At 45.4% G+C, this 20,315-nt stretch overlaps 1 protein-coding gene across 2 annotated transcripts in view; it reads right to left on the bottom strand.

Annotated features, from left to right (window-relative positions):
- Nucleotides 1–1,589: 1,589 nt before the first annotated feature.
- LOC116953237 (uncharacterized) overlaps nt 1,590–20,315 on the bottom strand; it is a 28,870-nt gene continuing 10,144 nt past the window's right edge. For both annotated transcript variants that reach the window (XM_032973228.2, XM_032973227.2), the window contains exons 2-8: nt 14,711–15,767; nt 13,561–13,670; nt 8,822–8,910; nt 6,967–7,035; nt 5,459–5,575; nt 5,268–5,342; nt 1,590–4,867 (exon numbers count right to left, since the gene is read on the bottom strand). In XM_032973228.2, the coding sequence (XP_032829119.1) occupies nt 4,721–4,867; nt 5,268–5,342; nt 5,459–5,575; nt 6,967–7,035; nt 8,822–8,910; nt 13,561–13,670; nt 14,711–15,741 (1,638 nt within the window). In that variant the 5' untranslated portion in view covers nt 15,742–15,767 and the 3' untranslated portion in view covers nt 1,590–4,720. The remainder of the gene's footprint in view (nt 4,868–5,267; nt 5,343–5,458; nt 5,576–6,966; nt 7,036–8,821; nt 8,911–13,560; nt 13,671–14,710; nt 15,768–20,315) is intronic.

Here is a 20,315-nt window from a genome sequence, read left to right on the forward strand (position 1 = left end):
ACACAAGTAGCCTTCTTCAGGTGAAGGAACAGAACTGTCGGGACAACAGCGCTTCAATGAACGCTGCTAAGATTCGTAGCGTCTTTTAAGCTGGGTGAGAGAAGTGAGGCACCTTGACAAAGGAGTTTACATATCAAACAGGAGAATTTAGCATTGAAATAGCTGAGGGATTAGCTTGTGACTGGTCACAGAAATAGCTATGTTAAAGTCAAAGTTTACATATCAACAGAGGTATTTAGTATATGGACGCTAAAGGGCTGCAACTACCCAACTACCATACAGTAAACCGATATGAAACAAAACTAAGTATAAATTACATCAATATAATAAATGTACTCAATATATTCTTCAATAAGCTGAGCTATTAAGACAAAGCAACTGGGTATACACTTCACTTATACTGATGTAATTAGTCACATCTGTTTACTGTATGATAGTTGGGTAGTTGCAGCTATTTATGTGACCAGTCATAAACTAGTCCCTCAGCTATTTCAATGCTAAATTCTCCTGTTTGACATGTAAACTCCTTTGTCAAGGCGCTTCACTTCTCTCACCTAGCTTAAAATACGCTGCGAATCTTAGCAGTGTTAATTGAAGCGCTCTCGTCCCGACAGTTCTGTTCCTTCGCCTGAAGAAGGCTACTTGTGTTGTGGCCGAAACGTCGTGAGAATTTTATTGTTTTATTTGTATTACTATGTTTCCATTCTACGTGACTTTACCGAAAGAACCAAGAAGATGAATACCTGCAGTCACGAAAGCTTTAAACCATATTCTTGGTTCTTTCGGTAAAGTCACGTAGAAGGGAAACAATAAAATAATGAAAATATAAAAAATTAAATTATCACGACGTTTCGACTGCAACACAAGCAATCATCATCAGGCGTGAAAACCACAGCAAGAAATAAATTCTAATTTTTTTCAAAATTTTCTTGCTGTGATTTCCACACCTGATGATGATTGCCTGTGTTGCAGTCAGAACGTCGTGATAATTGTATTGATTTATATTTTTATTATTTTATTGTTTCCCTTCTACGTGACTTTGCCGAAAGAACCAAGAATATGAATCCCTGCAGTCACGAAAGCTTTAAATCAAAATCCATACTTTACCAGTTCACACGGACCACTTAATTCACCAGTAGTCAGTGCGGATTGGTGAATGCTTGAAGCAGAGAAGTACGGAACAGCGCCTTCTCAGTGGGAATGTTGAAATTATTTCGCACCGTACATCGCTAACCGTGCTAATCAGAGGTCGGAGATGGACTTTTCTGCACTGCGTTACGGATCTCCCGAAGCCTACAATATCTGTTGTGCAAGTGTCACCCCTCCAAGCACTTTCCTAATCTAGGCTCACCCCTGCTTAGCTTTTGAGGTCTCAGGGATCGGTCATAGACAGGTCCTGCCGCTCCTACCTTTACCAATCCGCACTGACCAGCGTGACGAAGTATGATTAAAAAAAAACACTATGACTGACACGCATGGGGAGGCCTTCATCAGTGGATTGACAATGGGCTGTAAATGAATCGATAAGGACACGACGCCGATAGCACAATTGGAAACGTCATAAATGCAAAAAAAATGTGAATACAATGTATATGTACATGATTTATTGTTTGAACTTTAATTCAATAAAGGGTTGCAAATTACAACTTACGAAATACTATATTGACAACACACCTCAAAAAAATAACCATCTTCATACAAGCCCTGCTATGGCTGAACATATAGACACAAAAACAAATAACATTCAATATTAAGTACTTTACGTACTGTGAACATATGAGTCACGAGTGATGAACAAGTTTGCACTTTTAAATATAAGATTGAAAACAATTTTTTTCGAACTGCTTTTTGTGTTTAGTTTGTTGTCCTTCTCCTGCACCTCCGATGAGCATGGTTGGCTACGTACGGTGCGAAAGAAGTTATACATATATACAAGCTGTACCGAACGTCCTGATTTGGCCAGAACAGTCCTATCTGAAGAAAGCATGTCCCTATGTCCTGAAGCTTTTGAGAGAATCAGGATGTTGTCCTGATAAAACATGTCCTGCCATCACACTTGACTCATGGGTACAGTGAGTGGTTCGCAATCATAAAGTTGCGGGTTCAAATCCTGTTTTGCAAGTCGACTCAGCCCATCATCGTTCTTGGGGTCGATAAAATACGTACGACTTTGTGGGAAAATCAACAGCGGTTGTCCTATGGATAGGCTCATCCCCACAATAGTAATGCGGAATTTCCACCACTGGTTTTGGACAGTAAACAGGTGTAAGCACCACCTCATTGCTCATCTGCGCAGGAAATCACTTTTACCCGACTTGTGTGTGGGATTGGCAGACGAGTAGATAGGTCTACGAGCAGTCAGCAGCACCAACTTCAGAGAGCATGAGGAAGCCCCTCAATGTGTGTCCCAGCTGAAACTTCCTGAAATGTTGTAGCTTTAAGTTACTAGCAAGTGCAGAAACGCACCACATGTTAAAATGAGACGCAACATAAACAATGATGTCGACAGAAAAAAGCCGACACGTATGTACATCTGCACCAGAACTTGGCTCACAAATGCATTATGAAGAGCAAAGCTGCAGATTCACGTTAAACTCACTCGCGTCAAACTCACTCGCGTCAGATTAAACAACAATGCAAGCATATTGTTTAGGCAGTACATTTCCCCACAATAATCTGGCTCCAAACTCTTACTCTCGAAAATATTAGATCGATTATGGGATTTAAAATGGCATACTGAAAGCACCATCGATTCTTCACATGCATGTGAGTCATTGCTATGACAGTATAACTTATAATATTGCGAAATAATGACAAGTGTGATTCTTGGAGGTAGTTAGAGTGAAAAGAAGTCCCTCTAACCACACACAAAAGGCACAAGTTTCACAAATAATATTGGCATTCTGAACCTAATTACAGTACTGTTATGCTCCAGGATGAAACCAGTAAATAGCTGTGTCGTGTTTAATCCATATAAAACACAATATTCGAATTGATTGTTTAACCAGGTGAGAATGACAAACCAGGGTAATACCGATTTGCATTAGTGACCTGGTCATCATGGTGATGGATAAAATTTATTAATGGTGCTAAATAATAATAGCTATTTCATATTCCAAGGCCTATTATTCAAACCATACATACTTGGCTTTGCAACACCATGATCCTTTGTGGAAATTGTGCCTTTTATGTGTGGCCATTCAAACAATTTCTGGGGAGGCATTCTATACATTTATTTTTATTTTACCAGGTAAGGCCCATTTTCTTGCTGTGGTTTTCCCACCTGATGATTGCCTGTGTTGCAATCGAAACGTCGGGATTTAATTTATTTTATTTTATACCGACATGACTTTACCGAAAGAACCAAAGAGTATGAATCCCTTCAGGCACAAAAACTTCAAATCTAGATTAGATTGCCCACTGAGCTTTACAGCTCTTTTTCAGAAGTGACCTGGCAAAAAAAAAAATGGTCAACGAAGTGGCTTATTATCATGTGAAAATTTAAACGCATGTTTATAAATGTGAATGGAAAAACCGGAGGGCCTGGAGGGAGAAAAATCCACGTGACCACGAGAAGAGCATACAAACTGCAAATATACAAGTGTCAGGGTCAGGATCGAACCCACGACCTCCTGTATACCTAGCGAGGTAGTTAACATCTTCATCCAGCAGTGGATTGTCAAATGGCTTACATGATTATCACCAGCCATTTTCATTCCACTGCTGGATAAAGTCCTCCCCAAACTGCCGGCCACCTCTCACAATCCTGTGATGTAACAGTCCACCTAGCACCTACGCATGAGCTGATAATTATGATATCGATTGATGCAACAATGTCTTCGAGGCTTGGAGACATCACACACCAGGGGAAGAGGGGAGTCGTGAACAAGAGAATGGAAGCAGCAAGGTGGAGGTAGCTGGTCATTTTATCCTATGGGGAGATGGTGACATGGCCCAGTGGAAGCATATTTGCCACTTGTGGCAGCCCAGTGGGCGCCCTGGTCAATACTGAGGGTGTATCATCCATAAATACTACTTGCTGTGTGCTTCACTGTGGACGTTAAAGATCCCGTCACGTTGAAAAAGAGTTGTTCACATTTATGTATGCATGTTGAACTTCTTTTGCACTATACATAGCTAACCGTGTTAATCAAAGGTGCATGTGCTGGCTTCATGGTTCGAATTTTCCAGAGTTGATTAATTACTTTCTGAATTGAGAATCACCTCAGCACACAACATCACACTCTCTGGACAGACTATTGCCCACCTGCAAGTCGGTGTTGCGTTCACCTTACGCCGCACAGTGACAGCTCCCACCGGGGGTCCTCCTTAGCTCAAGGGCCATAAACCATCGCGCAAACCCTGGTCATTCTCCCAGCAGCGGCTTTTGATTATGCCATGGAACAAAGACGGTCACTGCATTGCGCGTTTTTAGATGCGCTTCTGTGGCCGTCTGGAACTCTTCCTTCCGATATTAGGAAGTTACTGGAGCTATGCACTTTTAAATCACCTAGATTGAAAACTCGCTTCTTTAGAACTGCTTTTTGTGTTTAGTTTTTTGTCCTTCCCCCACACCTCTGATTAACACAGTTGGCTACGTACGGTGCGAAAGAAGTTCAACATACATACATACGTAGATGTACTGCACGGGACGTGCAGTAGATATCTATATGGAGCGATAATGATGATGATAAATATTTAGCTGTCGCGGGTCTCGGCGTCACACGGGAACCATGGTGATGGTGGGAAGCTCTCCCACGGGGGGCGGCACGATCTTCTCCTCTCGCATGAGGCGCAGGAGGATGCCCTCCAAGTCCCGCGGCCAGCGGAAGCACAGCGTGCTCTGCAGCCACGACGGCACGTCGTCCTGCACGCCGCAACGCAGAATCACAATCTTTATTTATCCTGAAGGAATCCAATGAGCTATGAAGCTCTTTTTCACGGAGCGTCAAGTCAAGCAAGCATGATTTGATTAGACAGGTGACGACACAAGAGAGCAGGGTGAGTCTCGTTTTCAGAGTGACCCGGGTCAGAAAAATGTAAAACAAGTTACATAAAGTGCGGCAAAGAAGCAAATAGAAAACGGGGAAAAAACAACGTCATCACGTGAGAAATAAAAAATACCGCACGAATATAAATCAATGTTAAGTAATACATGCCATCACTTTCAAAGCAAGCCAAACACGTAAAAATACAATGAAAGCACACCTGTTCACCAGTTGTGCGTGTGTGCGTGTGCAGGTTCACTTTTGGGCTAGAGCACTAACCCTGGAGGCTGGAGGCATGAGCACTGGGAGGACTCGAAAGTTGAGGCAGCCCTGCTGAATGAACTGGTTCTGAAGCTGTGGATTACACGATGATGACAATAATGATTATATTAGTACAGTTTGTACTCTCTCCATTCTTACAGCATACGTAGCCAGCCTAGCTAATCGGAGGTGTGTGAACGGGCACGCACCTGTCTGAAGATATAGCGTGTGTGCAGGCTGTGGTCGTTAGTGTCCAGACTTCCCAATGAGCCCTCCACGTCCCTCCGGTAGCCGGGACTCACGGCCACGATGATCATGTAGTCCTTCTGCGGAGACCGAGGCGAAGTATGCACACAAGGAGAACACAACTTGCATTTGAGGAAGGTACAAACTAAACTAAAACTATTTTTCTTTTACCAGGTAAGGCCCACTGAGCTATATAGCTCTTTTTCAGAAGCAACCTGGCCACAAATGATAGCTCAAGGAAGTGGCTTACTACATGGAAATGTTATAACAGCCAAATACTCTCAAAGCATGTTAATAAATGTGTAGGGAAAAAACAGAGGACCCGGAGGAAAATCCGCGAGACCACGAGGAATACAAGCAAACTCCATATATACAGCCGTCAGGGTCAGGATCAAATCTATGACCTAGTGCATGCCACACGAGGAAGGTCACATCTCGCCACCATGGCCAAATAGCAGGACACAAGCCGACGGCGAGCTGTCAGGGCAAAATGAATATTTGCTAACGGTGCTTTTTGTTATGGTTTATGTCTTAAACGTTTGGGAAACCGTTTGATCAATTTGGACAGTTTTCAATAGACTCGGTTCCAAATATATAAAGGCTTTCAACCTTATTCATATTCTTAGTTTTTTCGGTAAAGTCACGTTGAAGGGAAACAACAAAATAATAAAATATATATAAAACAATAAAAAAAATTCTCACGACGTTTCGACCATAACTCAAACGGTCATCTTCAGGTGTGTTGGTTTGCATAAATTTATTTTTAAACGGCACCTTTATTTATTTATAAAAACGTTAGCGCCACGCGCAACGATTTGGCAGTTTATTTAGGACTAGTCCATCTATATTCTGAAAAGAGGAGGGGGGAGACGAAATTTTTTATAATGTATGCTGTCTGAAAGCCACCGTAAGCGTGAACAATCAATTAAGACCCGAAATGGTTTATCAAATCCTTCCAATGATTGCTAAGATAGAATCCATCTTCTCGGTTGAAATTGTCTCTGTGCTTGTATATGTGGATAGCCTCATGAACGAATCTCTCATGGAAGCTAGATGGCTTACAAAGAACCTCTGTCTTGGAAAAGTCAATGGCATGTGAGCCTACTGAATTAGAACAATGATCTGCCACGGCCGAGGTGTTGGTCCTACCGTGTTTAAGGTCTGCTTTGTGTTCACGAATGCGGTCCGAGACATGGCGTTTGGTTTCTCCAATGTAACTACTACCACAGAGGCAACTTAGTTTGTAGACACCAAAATATTGTATGTCCGGAATCACATCTTTTACAGACGGAACCAGATCACGGATTTTATGTAATGTGTTGAAACGGACCTGGATCTTGTGTTTTCAACCTTATTTTGAAGGCATTCAAAATGGGATAACATGCGTCAATGGGCCTGATGTTTCGCAAAAATGCGAGCCCAGTAATAAGTATAATTTTGTGCATTTCATTGCCTTTGCTCTGGTACTTACGTCCAAGAGGAAGGTGTCCATGAACTTGATGACGTCAATGCCTCTCAGCTGGTCGGCAAAAACATCCAGCTGTGAATGAAACGCATGACCAGGCGTGTGATTTGACGAATTTAATATTTAGCATATGCTGTTCTCTCTGTGTGCATGCAGCGTTTTGTTTTAGATTTTCTCTCAGCAACCTTCGTTGTTGTCAGGCTCAGTTGCCTCCAGTATGTGATGTCTCCATGTGATAGAGCTGTGTGTGTGTGGGCGTCTGGAAATTCCCTCATATCAGCACGTGCAGACCAGGTGGAACAAACCAGGCACGTGTTCAACATTTTTGTCACTCCACTATCGAATGAATGCTTTCCCCGCTGCGGGTCATCGAGGTTATTTGACCATACTTCACTGTATTGATCAATGTGGATTGAAGGTCAGAGCACAGAAGTACACTTCAGCAATGGATTTTTCTGCACATGCCCTTTGCTACCTTCTTGTTCTTATTCTTTTGTATGGGTGATGTAGATGCAGGTCAACAACTACAATTTCAGGTGATCAAGACAGACAACCATGTCAGGAGCAGCGCAGTGTATCGTAGTGATGTCTCCTTCTGCTGCCCACAGCCCGGAACAACCATGTGTATGGTGGTCACCCATCTTAGCACTTATCCAGGAGTAGAGTGATATCAGACAGATTTGAATCTAAAATTTCATCAGTGCCACATCACAGGACATCTGAATCTGGCTCCGAGCCAGGCAGGGCCGAGGGGCGGGATTAATGACTCATCATTATGTGCGATGTCAGCGGCATGGCTTGGGGTCTGCAGTGGAAAAAAAAAACCTGGCACCTCCTGAGTTGCAACGGGCAGGCTCGGCATGGCCCCAGCGCAGATCGGTTGTGTAGTGGAAAAATATTTAAATGAATGTATTTGGTCTCATAATATTTAAAGATGGCTCTAGCCCAGTGTTCTTCCCTAATTTTCAGAGGGGGGACTATTTTGCCAATAAGACATCAGTGTGAGGGCCGCTAATGGGTTTTGACAGTACGATGGGGTGTTGTCAGATTTGTGTATTGTGAGGGGTCGCACGTCAGGGACCACACTAAAGGTCACCGTGGGGCTGCCATTTGTCCTGCAAAATTAAGTTACACTGCTCTTGCCCATAATATCTAATTACCCAGAGGCATTCGTTTAGGAGGCCACACGATGGTGATGAGACACGCATGGAACCGCGTTTCGTCTCGTTAGCGCAAGCCCTACTTGGATATATGCATCTAGACGGGCTACTGATCACACAGGCCGGGACCATTGGGCGGAGGAGTCCAAGCACCGGGATACGAATAGAGGGGCAATTGGACACGGGGGCCCCTAATTTTACTAATAATGGTCATTGCAACTTGTAACGCGCCACACAGTATTCGCTCACTTTCGAAAAGAGAGGATGACTCAGAGGCACGAGAAACCACAGATGAGTGGGAAGGCAACAGCCAGACGGTGAGCCGGCACCAAATTACTCCCTAAGCTCTGCGGTCCTCTATATATGAAGGTGTTACTGGTAAATGAATGAGTGTTTAGAATTTGGAGGAAACCAGAGCACCTGGAAAAAAACCCACGCGTGCGAGGGGCAACGCCATCCCATACAGATGGAGTCCACAATTTTCTGTACTGCCTTCAACGCCCAAAGGAAGGCAGTTTCACAACATCTGTGTGATCCACAAACCCTCACCTCCACAGCGCTGGATTACAGGCGTGCATGCTCCAGGACCCAAGCCAAATCACGTTATACACTGAATATCACCCACGTACCCGCATGTGGGTTTGTTTCACTGGTATTGCTCCGGAAAAGCGTACGGTGGTCTATTATTAAAATGCACGTACCATGGTGTTGAAGCCATTGGCACAGAGGAACTTGGCGAGGTTTAGAACGTGGGGCGCGGCATCCAGTGAGTAGGTGATGAACACTTTACCTGGAAGACAACAAGCGGACATTTACATTTATATGTTCAACAAAGCTAGAAAATCGTAAAACAAAACAAAAAAACCATTGCCATGCCCGGTATATGATAAAAGCCTAGTTCCCTGTAACCATGCCAATATTGGGTCAACGTTGACATCATGGTTGGAACCTGTTGGCCCAACATTGGTGCAAAGGGTCCCACGTCTACGGGGTTGTGATCTAAGAAAGGAGAGCACGGGAGGAAAGAGAAGCGGCAGAGCAGTGACGGACGGAGAGTTCATGATGGGTAACATGATCGAATAACCAAGGAGCCAAGAGGACCTCACCCTCCTTGAAGAGAACTCAACACATTGGTCAATATCACCATAGTTTTAAAAGGAGACGATATAATAATAGGCGATGTTATGGCCAAGGGCCCTTCTTCATAGCAGGTGGAGTAGATAAGAGTTGGAGAGTGCACTTCACGCCATGGAAGCCTGATGAGAATTAAATTTAACAAATGTTTTCTGACGACCAGTTCTTAAATTGGCATATGAATAGTTACACTATGAGAAGCTATTGAGAAAGAACCCCGTCAATAATCAAAAAGTATCCAGATGTAGTGGAATAAATAGGCGCATGAGGGTAATTGGTGAGTTTGCGCGGGAGCAGGACAGTAGGGGGTCATATTGGGACGATGAGGTAACGATTGGGCCAATTAAGCTGGGGGAGCCAAGGACGGCTGTGATTGGCTGGTATGATTGTCAGGGCTGCGGTGTGATTGGCTGGTGTGGTTGTCAGGGCTGGGGTGGCGTCTTGAAGTCTGGCGAGGTCACAGGCGCACGGGCACGCGGAGCGCCGTTGGGACGCGGGTTAATTATTCGGGGTGTAATGATAGCGGGGATAAATTGGGGGACGTGAGGAGAAACGGGGGGTTGGAGTCGGGGGCTGGATGAGGCAAGACGTGGAGCAGCTGAAGAGAGAAGTAGCTAGCAGTGGAGAGAGCATAGTGATAGCGAAGAGCAGAAGACAGAGACGAAGCAGTTAGCAGTGGAGAGAGCACAGTGATAGTGGAGAGAGCGGAAGGCAGAGACGAAGCAGTTCGCAGTGGAGAGAGCAGAGTGATAGCGGAGAACAGAGACGAAGCAGTTAGCAGTGGAGAGAGCACAGTAATAGTGAAGAGCGGAAGACAGAGACGAAGCAGTTAGCAGTGGAGAGAGCATAGTGATAGCGGAGAGCGTAAGACAGAGACGAAGCAGTTAGCAGTGGAGAGAGCACAGTGATAGTGGAGAGCGGAGAACAGACACGAAGCAGTTAGCAGTGGAGAGAGAACAGTGATAGCGGAGAGCAGAGACGAGGCAGTTAGCAGTGGAGAGAGCATGGTGATAGCGGAGAGCGGAGAGCAGAAACGAAGCAGTTAGCAGTGGAGAGAGCACAGTGATAGCGGAGAGCAGAGACGAGGCAGTTAGCAGTGGAGAGAGCATGGTGACGACGGAGCGGGTGCTATCGACGGTGTCAAGTCGATCGCAACACAAGCGGTCTTCTTTTCTCTCCGCCTGATGAAGACCGCTTGCATTGCGATTCAAACGTCGTGGTTTTTTGCTTTTATTGTAAATGTATTTTATTTTAAATTTACCTGACTTTACCGAAAGAACCAAGAATATGTATCATGGTTCACTTTGTGTGTAATCAGTGTGAAAGAGAGGCCAGAGAGATAGAGTGGATGAGAGTTGGAGACTACACTTCCTGTGAATAACCGGCGAGCACAGATCTCGAACACATGCGATTCAGCCAACGTTCACCCCAACTGGCAAAGCTGAAGCAATTCACGAACCGTAGCCATCACCCACATTCTGCAGACGTCCCCATCAGCTCGCACAAAAATGTGCAGGAGAGAATTTGACAAGATGTCACTTAACTGCAGTTAGAGCGCTGGAGGGGAGGTGGGAAAAGTGGAGGGGGGTGGTGGGACAAGGCTATTGGGAGCTTGGTGAAGTATTCAAGTACAACCACTGACTATAAGCAACATGTACAGCTCAATAAAGGAGCTTATCATGTGGAAATTTACAGCAGCCAAATAATCTAAACACATTTTTCTAAATGTGGAGGGAAAACTTTGATGACCTGGAGAAAAATGCACCCGACCATGGGGAGAGGGACATGCAAACTTCAAATTTCCAGGCATTATGGTCGGGATCGAATTCACGACCTTCTGTATATCAGGCGAGGTAGTTAACATGTCACCACCATGGCGCCCCAAATGTGACTTTTTCAAAGCAGCTAAATTTAGTCAGTCGTTTTGTGCGTGAACAAATCTACAAATGTCAGGCGAAACTTCCTCTGCACCAACCGCGACCTAGCATGTCCTATTGTCACACCTCAGGCCCTCAACAGATTTTTTTAAAAAGCTACTTATCTCAGTAAAAAAAAAACCACAAATGCACCGTGTACTCTTTTCTCTGCCTTGAACAAACCGCACCAACCAGTGTGGTGCAGTATGGTCAAATAATCCTGCCCTGCATGGGGGAGGCCCTCTTCTAGCCTTGGATGAGGGGCTCCCCCATGTCCATTATTTTTGTAAAGATTGCTCTTGTCCATAATATCACAGTAGTATTAGTGTCATAGCCCACACCCTGCTGATGAGACGCAGTGAATTCAAAGCCGATCACCGGTGGCTGTCTGGTCAACGTTGGAATTGTGGTGGCTGCGGTAACATTTATCTGGAAGGGTCAATAAAATAAATATACGGTTAACCCTCATATCCGGGTTAATCGGGAAGGGTAATGGCCTGGATAAAAGAAAACACGGATAATCCAAAACGTGTACATATTACACTATTGTTTATATATACATAGCATGAGGGTGAGATGTAGGAAGCATCTTCTGTGTTATTGTGTTTTTTTAGTTCCCTTGTCGATGTGTTTGTGCTCACGTGGGCACTGAGTCACTGACCTTCAGAAAGTGAGGGGCGGCTACCTTGCGTGGTATACAGGAGGTCATGGGTTCTATCCCTACCCTGACGCCTGCTATAGATTTGGAGTGTGCATGCTCTCCCTGTGGTCGTGTGAATTTATTACCCGGTTCTCCGTTATTCCCTCAACATTTAGAATCAATGTCACGTGGTGAGACTATTTGGCTGCTATGAAGTATTATGCATGTTCACCAAAGCCTCATTGAGTGTCAATACAATTTTTTAAGGATCCTGCCAAGTGATTGTAGTAAAGGGCGATGTTGCTGTGTGTAATCCAATTCGAGTAATTTGTAATTGAGTAAACATTGGCCACCGGACTGAGACCATCAACTAACTAAACTTGAGAACCTTGTTTAAATTACAGGTGGCTGAAACCTTGATTTGGACACGGGCTCTCAGCTGTAAACATGCCAACGTCAACCAACGTTGACCCAGTGCTATAAGGCAGAATGGGACGCTCAGGACAATTGATGGCAAAACAATGCTTTTCAAATAAGTCAAACCCTCTGCTTTAAAATGTAGATGAACAATCGTGAAGAATGGCCGGCTTGCTGCACCCACATTCACACCCGATGATTTTTTTTTAAAGCCACTCAACGTCACCACCCAGTTCCACTTCGAACGTTTTGATCGCACGCGATCACGTGGGTACGCAAATAACCTGAACACATACTGCTGCTGACAGCATTCATGTCAACAGTTTCCACAGGCTAAAAGAGCATTACTGTATACATATTTATTAGGGTGCCACTCAAAATTAAAGTTTTGTATTTTTCAAGGTCACACATCTTTTTTCTATTTAAAGATTTCGTGACTGCATGGATTCATCTTCTTGGTTCTTTCGGTAAAGTCACGTAGAATGAGAATAAAATAATAAATTGATCAAATAAAATAACACAATAATATTCTCACGACGTTTCGGCCACAACACAAGCGGCCTTCATCAGGTGAAGGGACGAGACTGTCTGGAGGACAGCGCTTCAATGAAGCGATGTCGTCCCGACAGTTCTATTCCTTCACCTGAAGAAGGCTACTTGCATTGTGGCCGAAACGTCGTGAGAATTGTATTGTTTTATTTAGTTTTATTGTTTTATTCTCATTCTACGTGACTTCACCGAAAGCACCAAGAAGATGATGGGCACACATCTTTATTGTAGCCATTCAACTGAAGCCGCTGCGAGCTTAAACACAATCCCTCAATCTTGATTTGAAGTTTTCGTGACTGCAGGAATCCATACTCTTTGGTTATATATAGGTATATAGGTTTGAGGTGGATGTCACCCAAGGGTGAGTAGGCGGGGTCAGAGATACGCCAAAGGAGGATTGGCATGCTCATGCAAACGACTATAATGGGAAATGAGCCCCAGCGTCGCACACAAGCACCGTCGTCGCAAGCACGCACAGCAGCTGCGCTAAATGGGGAGCCTCTTGTTGCAACAGCCTTTTCTTGTTCAGCAGTTCTATGGCTGTATCTTTCTACCTGATGATGATTGCTCGTGTTGCAATCGAAACGTTTTTTATTTGTTCTACCTACGTGACTTTACCGAAAGAACCAAAGAGTATACATTCCCTCAATATTTACCGGTTGCTCAACAGAGTTGAAACGTCCATTACACATTAACAGCACTTTCCCCAACAGTATGTTAAGGCTATAAGGGGGATCCTTGTCTTTAGCTGTGTGTGTGCGTGCGTCCGCGTGCTCATGCCTACACATGGATTCATGCAGGTGGGAGCGGCGGATGGTGACGGGCGTGAGGCTCGTGATCCTCGCTTGCCAGCTCGACGGGAGGAGTCTCCCATCACCGGGCACGTCGCTTACCCTATAGCATCAAAGACAAAGACAAAGATTCCCCGTAGAGCCTCAACATACTGTTGGGGCAAGTGCTGTTAGCGAGCACCTATGAAAGCAGGCAGGGTACACAAGGGGGTGGGTGGCCAGCACCACGCCCGACTGCCTTTGGCTTCCCAGTGGTGATGTTTTTATACACCGCACCAGGTACTCATTTGAGGCTGAATCGACCTAGAGAAGGCCCAGGACTGGTTCAGATACTGGTGTTGGCCACGAGCGGAAATTGAACTAGGGTCGCCGGATCCGTAGCACAGCGTAGCGCTAACTGCTACACCACCGCTACCCACACCCTGCGGCATCACACACACACGCAGAGGGGGTGGGGGGGGGCGAACAACCGGATGGACAGCTGTTTCCCCTTGGCTGCCCCCAAACTCTAAACCAGGGGTGGGGAACCTGCAACCCATGGGCCAAATACGGCCAGCGATTCCTTAATTCGTACAGCCTGCAGCCACATTAGGCGAAAACAAGCAAGGTTCAGTCATCACTGGAAGCGTCTTAGGTGAACGGTAAAGATGCAGCCCTGCCGTTGCCTGCTCACGCCACTGCTGGCAGAGGAGCCCTCCACGAGAAGGAACCTGAGAGAGTCTCTTCTGGAGAGTCCCTTCTAGAGATTCTCTTCTCGAGGGTGTTTTTGGCCACAACTTTCTACGTTGGCCACTCGCCTTGGACGAAGTAGGAGTACCCACGCTTTACCCCACCACACGCGACCTACCGATCAACTAACTGGTGGTGTACCAATTTATATTGCAATTAGCTTTTTTGCCCGTCCAAGGGTGGGTGTATATTGCAGCAAATCTGAAATATGCAATAGAAAAATTGTTCAGCTCATGATTATTAATGAGGGGTGGAGGTTGCCCCATGTGGAGTGACGTCACCCGTTAATGGTTATTGTGGAGGGGTGCGGCATGTGGAGTGACGTCACGCGTGGGACACATTTGTGGGCTATTATAGTAGTAATATAATTTCTTACACCTTGAATGCAACATTTTAACCTTCGTAGCATCTCACCTCTTCCTGCTCTCCGGCTCCCGGTCTCCCACAGCTGAGGGTTGGGACCCCTGCTGCAGCCCAGCCTTGGGAAGCATTGGCCCATGCAGGTGGTAGTTCCGACTCGGGCACACCTGGGCCGGTGGAGCTACCCTGCTCTCAGCGGGAAGGTAGACTGCTGGATATGGCGGTAGCCAGTGCCCAATTTGTGGTGGCAGTGGTTGTTGTTGTTGTTGGTTCTGCTGTTTTTGGTGCTGGTGACCACAGGAACGATCGGCGATGCTTGAAGGCCACCCGTAGTGGTGGTGTGGGTGCGCGTACTTCGGTGCAGCGTACGCCGGTGGGCCGTGCGCCACCGGTCGGCTGGTGAACCCTGCTCCGAAAGCATCCGCCTTCTCCCCCGGGTGCAGGAAACCCCGTGGAGCTGCGTAGTCCTGCTGCGGCACAAAGTCGCCAGATTTTAGCGGAGCGGCTGGCTCCAGGTAGCCTAACCCTAGACCCAGCGGATCGAATGGTGCCCTTTGTCCCAGCCCGACAATGCCATTATCCCAGGAGTTTCCCCCCGCTGGACGGTGCTGCATGTGCCCACCCGCCGCTCCCACCTCCTTCCCACGGCCTGCTCTCTCCTGCATAAAATCGCAGCAGGACGCTTCCATCAACGGGGGTCTGGCCATGGCTGAGCAATGGATGGCTCGGCTGGGGGGACTGGCGCTCCCATGCTCACTTGGACCACGGCAGATACTCCCGTTGTCGCAGTTTTGGTTTCTCTCCACCGACGGCCTCCGAGCACCAAGGTCCCACTGGGACAACTCGCCCTTGCGCTGGGGGGTACAGCGTCCACTCCCGCTGGGTTTGATGTCACCGCCGTCCTCGGTGTCGAGGCTTCCCTCTTGCCCCCGTGTCTGTCCCGCGATCAGCCGCAGGCGAGGGCAGTCGGCGACGATGCGGCGATAGAGCGAATTGAAATCCCGCGACTCTTCGGGTGACAGCGGCGAGCGAGGCTCGCCGAAGCCGGACTCAGAGCTCGAGTAGATGGACTCATCGTCCTCCATGGGGGGGCGAGCTTTCTGCCTCGACGCTGCACAGCGCCGGACGCAAAACAAACACTTTAAACAAAACACATTTCATCGAACTGCCATACAAAAAGTCACTCACAACCACCACTTGCATTCATTTTTCCATTATAAACGTTGAGCTTGGAAAGTACATGGATGGGTGACCACCATGCAAAACAGGTATTATGGTCTGTGGGACAATGGTGTAGGCAAAAGGGCTGTGCATATACACAGATCAAAAGTCCAGGGGTAGTATTAAGCATGCAGGCTATAACCTCAATGTGAACTAAACTATCTGGATTAAAATTGCTTCACGTTATCTGGTTCCTTGTCACATTTGTGTCAAGACACACCTACTCTGGTTGCAACACCGTAATTTCCAGACTAACGCGCACGCTGGCCTTTTTGAATGGGCGAGAACGTACAGGTATGACCTGCATTACTGACCTTTAGCACAGTTGCGGTGCTCTCTTGTTTAAAACTTACGAGTCACGCACAGCAATTACTCACAACACAGGCAATAAAAAGTAAGCAATGCCTCTTTCACATATCTGTTTCTCCACACAAAAATAAACATTTCTTACACGACCCATCAACCGCACAGCCTTCTGGGAGTGCATAATTTCAGCATCATTGATTCGAGACAAGCAAACTTTGGCCTGGTCGACATACAGTGTCTCATCAGCAGCCAGGCTTACTTGAATCAATGCTGGTGAACTGCCGATCTCACACACGGATTATTGTGGGTCATTTGCTATTTAACACTTTATAACGCGTGGTTACCTTCGGAGATATTTAATTAGCAATGTGGAAAGCAACGGACAGCCTGTCAGAAGCGAAATATATATGTGTACATTTTCATATTCGCAAATAGTAGTTTTTTCTCTGATTTGTGTCCTCATGTTGGGAAACCCTTTGATCAATTTGATCGTAATTCAATCGAGTGATTCCCAAATGGCAACACAACCTTACACAAAAGTTTTGTAAATATCAGATAATTTTAATGAGTTATCGCGACCCTTGTTACCAAAAGAATACAATAATGCTTAGTTGAACACTGTTAGCAACCCCTAAGCCAATAATGGATGCAAATTTCTACAGTGGAAACAACTCTATCCATCCGTATAACAGACCTATCAGCTGAACATGTAGTACGTGAAATTAAGCACTGAAGAACTGAAAACACTACATTTAGAAAGGCAAACACGATATTTAGAAAGGCAAAGCCCAGCGGCTAATTGTCTTGACTGAACAAGACAAACTGGAAAACACACAGCTCCGTCCCTCCAAAACGCTTTTGGGCAATTGCATAATCTATGTTACTTTCACCAGCAATAAAATAACTTTTCTTCATGTGTGCAGTTATCGTCACGTATTTGTAAAGTGCATGGCAAAGTTACCATGTTTATGGTTCGTAATATATTTTTCGGTCAGATCGCATGAGTAAAATGTGTCGTAGAACCCTCCTCCACCCGACACGGCTCATGAATAAAATAAACATGCCGATGATTGACGGCTTTAGCACACCAGTGTATCGGAGAACAATGTCAGAACATCCAACATTTGTTGGCCATGTCGGGTGGAGGAGGGTTTACGACACACATTTTACTGCGGCGATCTCACCCGAACGTCAATTATGAAGCATGATATTAATCACTAAATCCTGCTACGTGTAAAATTTACCATCCTTGGATTGTTGGCCGAATATTCTGTGAGAGCGATAACCAGAATTTTATTGTTTTTGCTTTTATCATACAAATTATATTCCAATTTGCGCAATTGGTATCATGTTAATGAGACAAATTTGTTTTCATGTTGAATGTTCAGTGAGCAGTGCACCTCCCCGAGTCAGAGAACAGCCGCATAAAATCTGAGAATTGTTTTAAAGTGTAACCTTAACTGAGTTTCTTTCACAACACGGGGGACACAACTTTCATGTTCTTTGCAATAGATTTTTTTTTTAGTTTTCAAAGCAAGAATTTAGGCAAATTAAATCAAAATTTTACGTGGCGGCCTTTTGTAAAGGCAAAGTGAGAGTCCACTCGCTGCGCTTGGGGACCTGGTTTAACCGCGGGCTGCTGGAATGTGGATTTCAAGCCACAACCTCAGTGGCGCTGGCTGGGTTTCTCCGAGCTATTACGAGCCCCCCACCCGAGCCACCTGGCCACGTCACGCTCATTGTGAAGCCTCACCTTTATATGCAAATTAGGAAACAGGATAGCTACACGTAGTGACACATTTAATTACAGTGGCCCAGAACTGTGCTGTGTAGATGTTTTTTACATCCTGTTTGAAAGGCTGTAAAAGCATGCCGAGTCCACACCCACCGAGTACATATTTAATGTCCTGTTGAATATATATTCGGGCCGGTCGTGAGTGATTGGGTGAGTGACGTAAATTTTCATTGCGTTATAGAAGAGCTAAACACAGCTGAAACCTGGTACACAGTTGAGTCATGGTGGCGAGATGTTAACTACGTTGCCTGGTATACAAGAGCACGTGGGTTCGATCCCGTCCCTGACACCTGTATATTTGGGGCTTGCATGTTCTCCCCATTTATAAGCATTAGTATAGAATATATGGCTGCTATAAATTTCCACACGATAAGCCACTTCGTTGAGCGATCATTTGTGGCTAGGTCGCTTCTGAAAAAAAGCTACATAGCTCAGTGGCCCTTGGGAAAATAAACATAGTTTAGTTTAAGCCTCTGCTTATAACCAGTTGTGCGGCCTCACTATTAGAGTTGGGTGTCTCCCCCAACTTCTTCATGGATAAGAGGAGTTCAACTACTCTCTGATGATACAGCTTTCAATCTACGCTACTACCATCTACCGACTCAGTACTGAGCCTACAGTTAATGCGCGAGTGTGCACGAAATGTTTCCTTCAAGCATAATCAGCATTGATGTCATCCTAGTTGAAGAGAGACAAGCGTGAAATAAAAAAAATTCAAGGATTTTTTGTCTGAAATGGTGCGGGTCTCTCAGCCAGAGCTCAACGTGCCAGTGGTGTCTAAACAAACACTCATGGCACCCACAGTAGCTGTGCTGCTCCTTCGAGCCACGGTACTGTACTGCATAAGTCTCCTACACCTCCGATCGCACGGTTGGCTCCGTAAGGCGCGAAATATGTTCAACATACGTCCATAGGAATCCAACAACCAAAATTCCAGAACGAAGGGCTCCAAAAAACGTACTTTTTCGTTTCAATGTTGAACCATAGCCTACAAAATTTTGAAGCTAAATGTTGTCAGGGGTGTAAAGGCTAAATGGCAATATTGTTTATGTTTAGTTCCCTTAATATATGGGTGGGGGTACATTCACTCACTTTTCATTTTTAAACCGAAGCCTGTGGAAAAAATGTATCTGGCAGTTTTGAAAAATGGTAAATTCAAATAAGTTATCTATTGATTATGTGGATTGCTGATTAACCAGAAGAATGATTGCAGTACAATGGAGGTAACTGCAATGCCCTCTGGTACCCATCACGTAGCCCAACAGCAGCAGCCTCTATAACACCTGTTATGCACGGTGGTAACCCTTGGGAGCGCTATTCAGGCTACAACCTGCTGAGCTTCATAGCTCCGACTCGATCAAGCGTACGTACACATGTCATTTATACATAGACAGTCACCACATCCCACACTTTCAGATGCGCTCCTGCGGCCGTCTGGAACGCTCTTCCTTCCGATATTAGGAAGCCACTGGGGCTATGCATTTTAAAATCCAGATTTGAAAACTGATTTCTTTAGAACTGCTTTTTGTGTTTGTTGTCATTCCGCCACACCTCCCATTAGCACGGTTGGCTATGTACAGTGTGAAATAAATCAAGAGGTGGCAGGTAATTTCCAGGTATAATACCACATTGCTTGATGAATGGATTGTGGTCCGATTCGAGGTATAGTGGGGATTTTTTTTGGCAGATGTCACTTCTGGTAAATGCGCTAAGCAATCACTCCCAAGTGGGAGAAATGTTCCGTTGGAGGAAGCTGTACCGGCACAGCCCAACCATGAGTGTGCACATGCGTCATACCATCCAGTGCCGGATTAAGCGAGTGTGGGGCCTGTGGCATATGTTATAAAGGGGCCCTGAATAAAATAAAATATAACGTAACTATTAAAACACATGCATTTTTAATTTGCATACTAAATACATTTTATTTTTTCATTTGCTATACAGCCAGTTAATACGACAAATCGCTAACCATAAACACCCCGTCGTTCATCAAAGTTGAAGGCAGTAAAGTACTATAGTAATAGAGCAAGTGCAGAATCACTGAATCAAAATTTATAGCTTGAAAGCATTTAACGCGGGGCCCTTGAAAGTGCGGGGCCCGTAGCTACTACTTATGTAGCTACTTTTGCTACGAGGATAATCCGGCACTGATACCATCCAGTCATCACTACCCCACCCCCGGACCTGCAAGCAGTGGGCTGCTACCATATATAGCACATGCACCACACACTTCATCTGCGCCAACCACGGCAGGTGCAGTCACCTCCATAGATGGCAAATAAAAAAATCACCCAAATGCGAATGATGTCCACCGCAACAAACAGTGGAACACTTGTG

The sequence above is a fragment of the Petromyzon marinus genome, chromosome 50 (assembly GCF_048934315.1).
Source record: "Petromyzon marinus isolate PM22_M1 ecotype Great Lakes invasive population chromosome 50, UKy_Petmar_22M1.pri1.0, whole genome shotgun sequence".
NCBI lineage: Eukaryota > Metazoa > Chordata > Hyperoartia > Petromyzontiformes > Petromyzontidae > Petromyzon > Petromyzon marinus.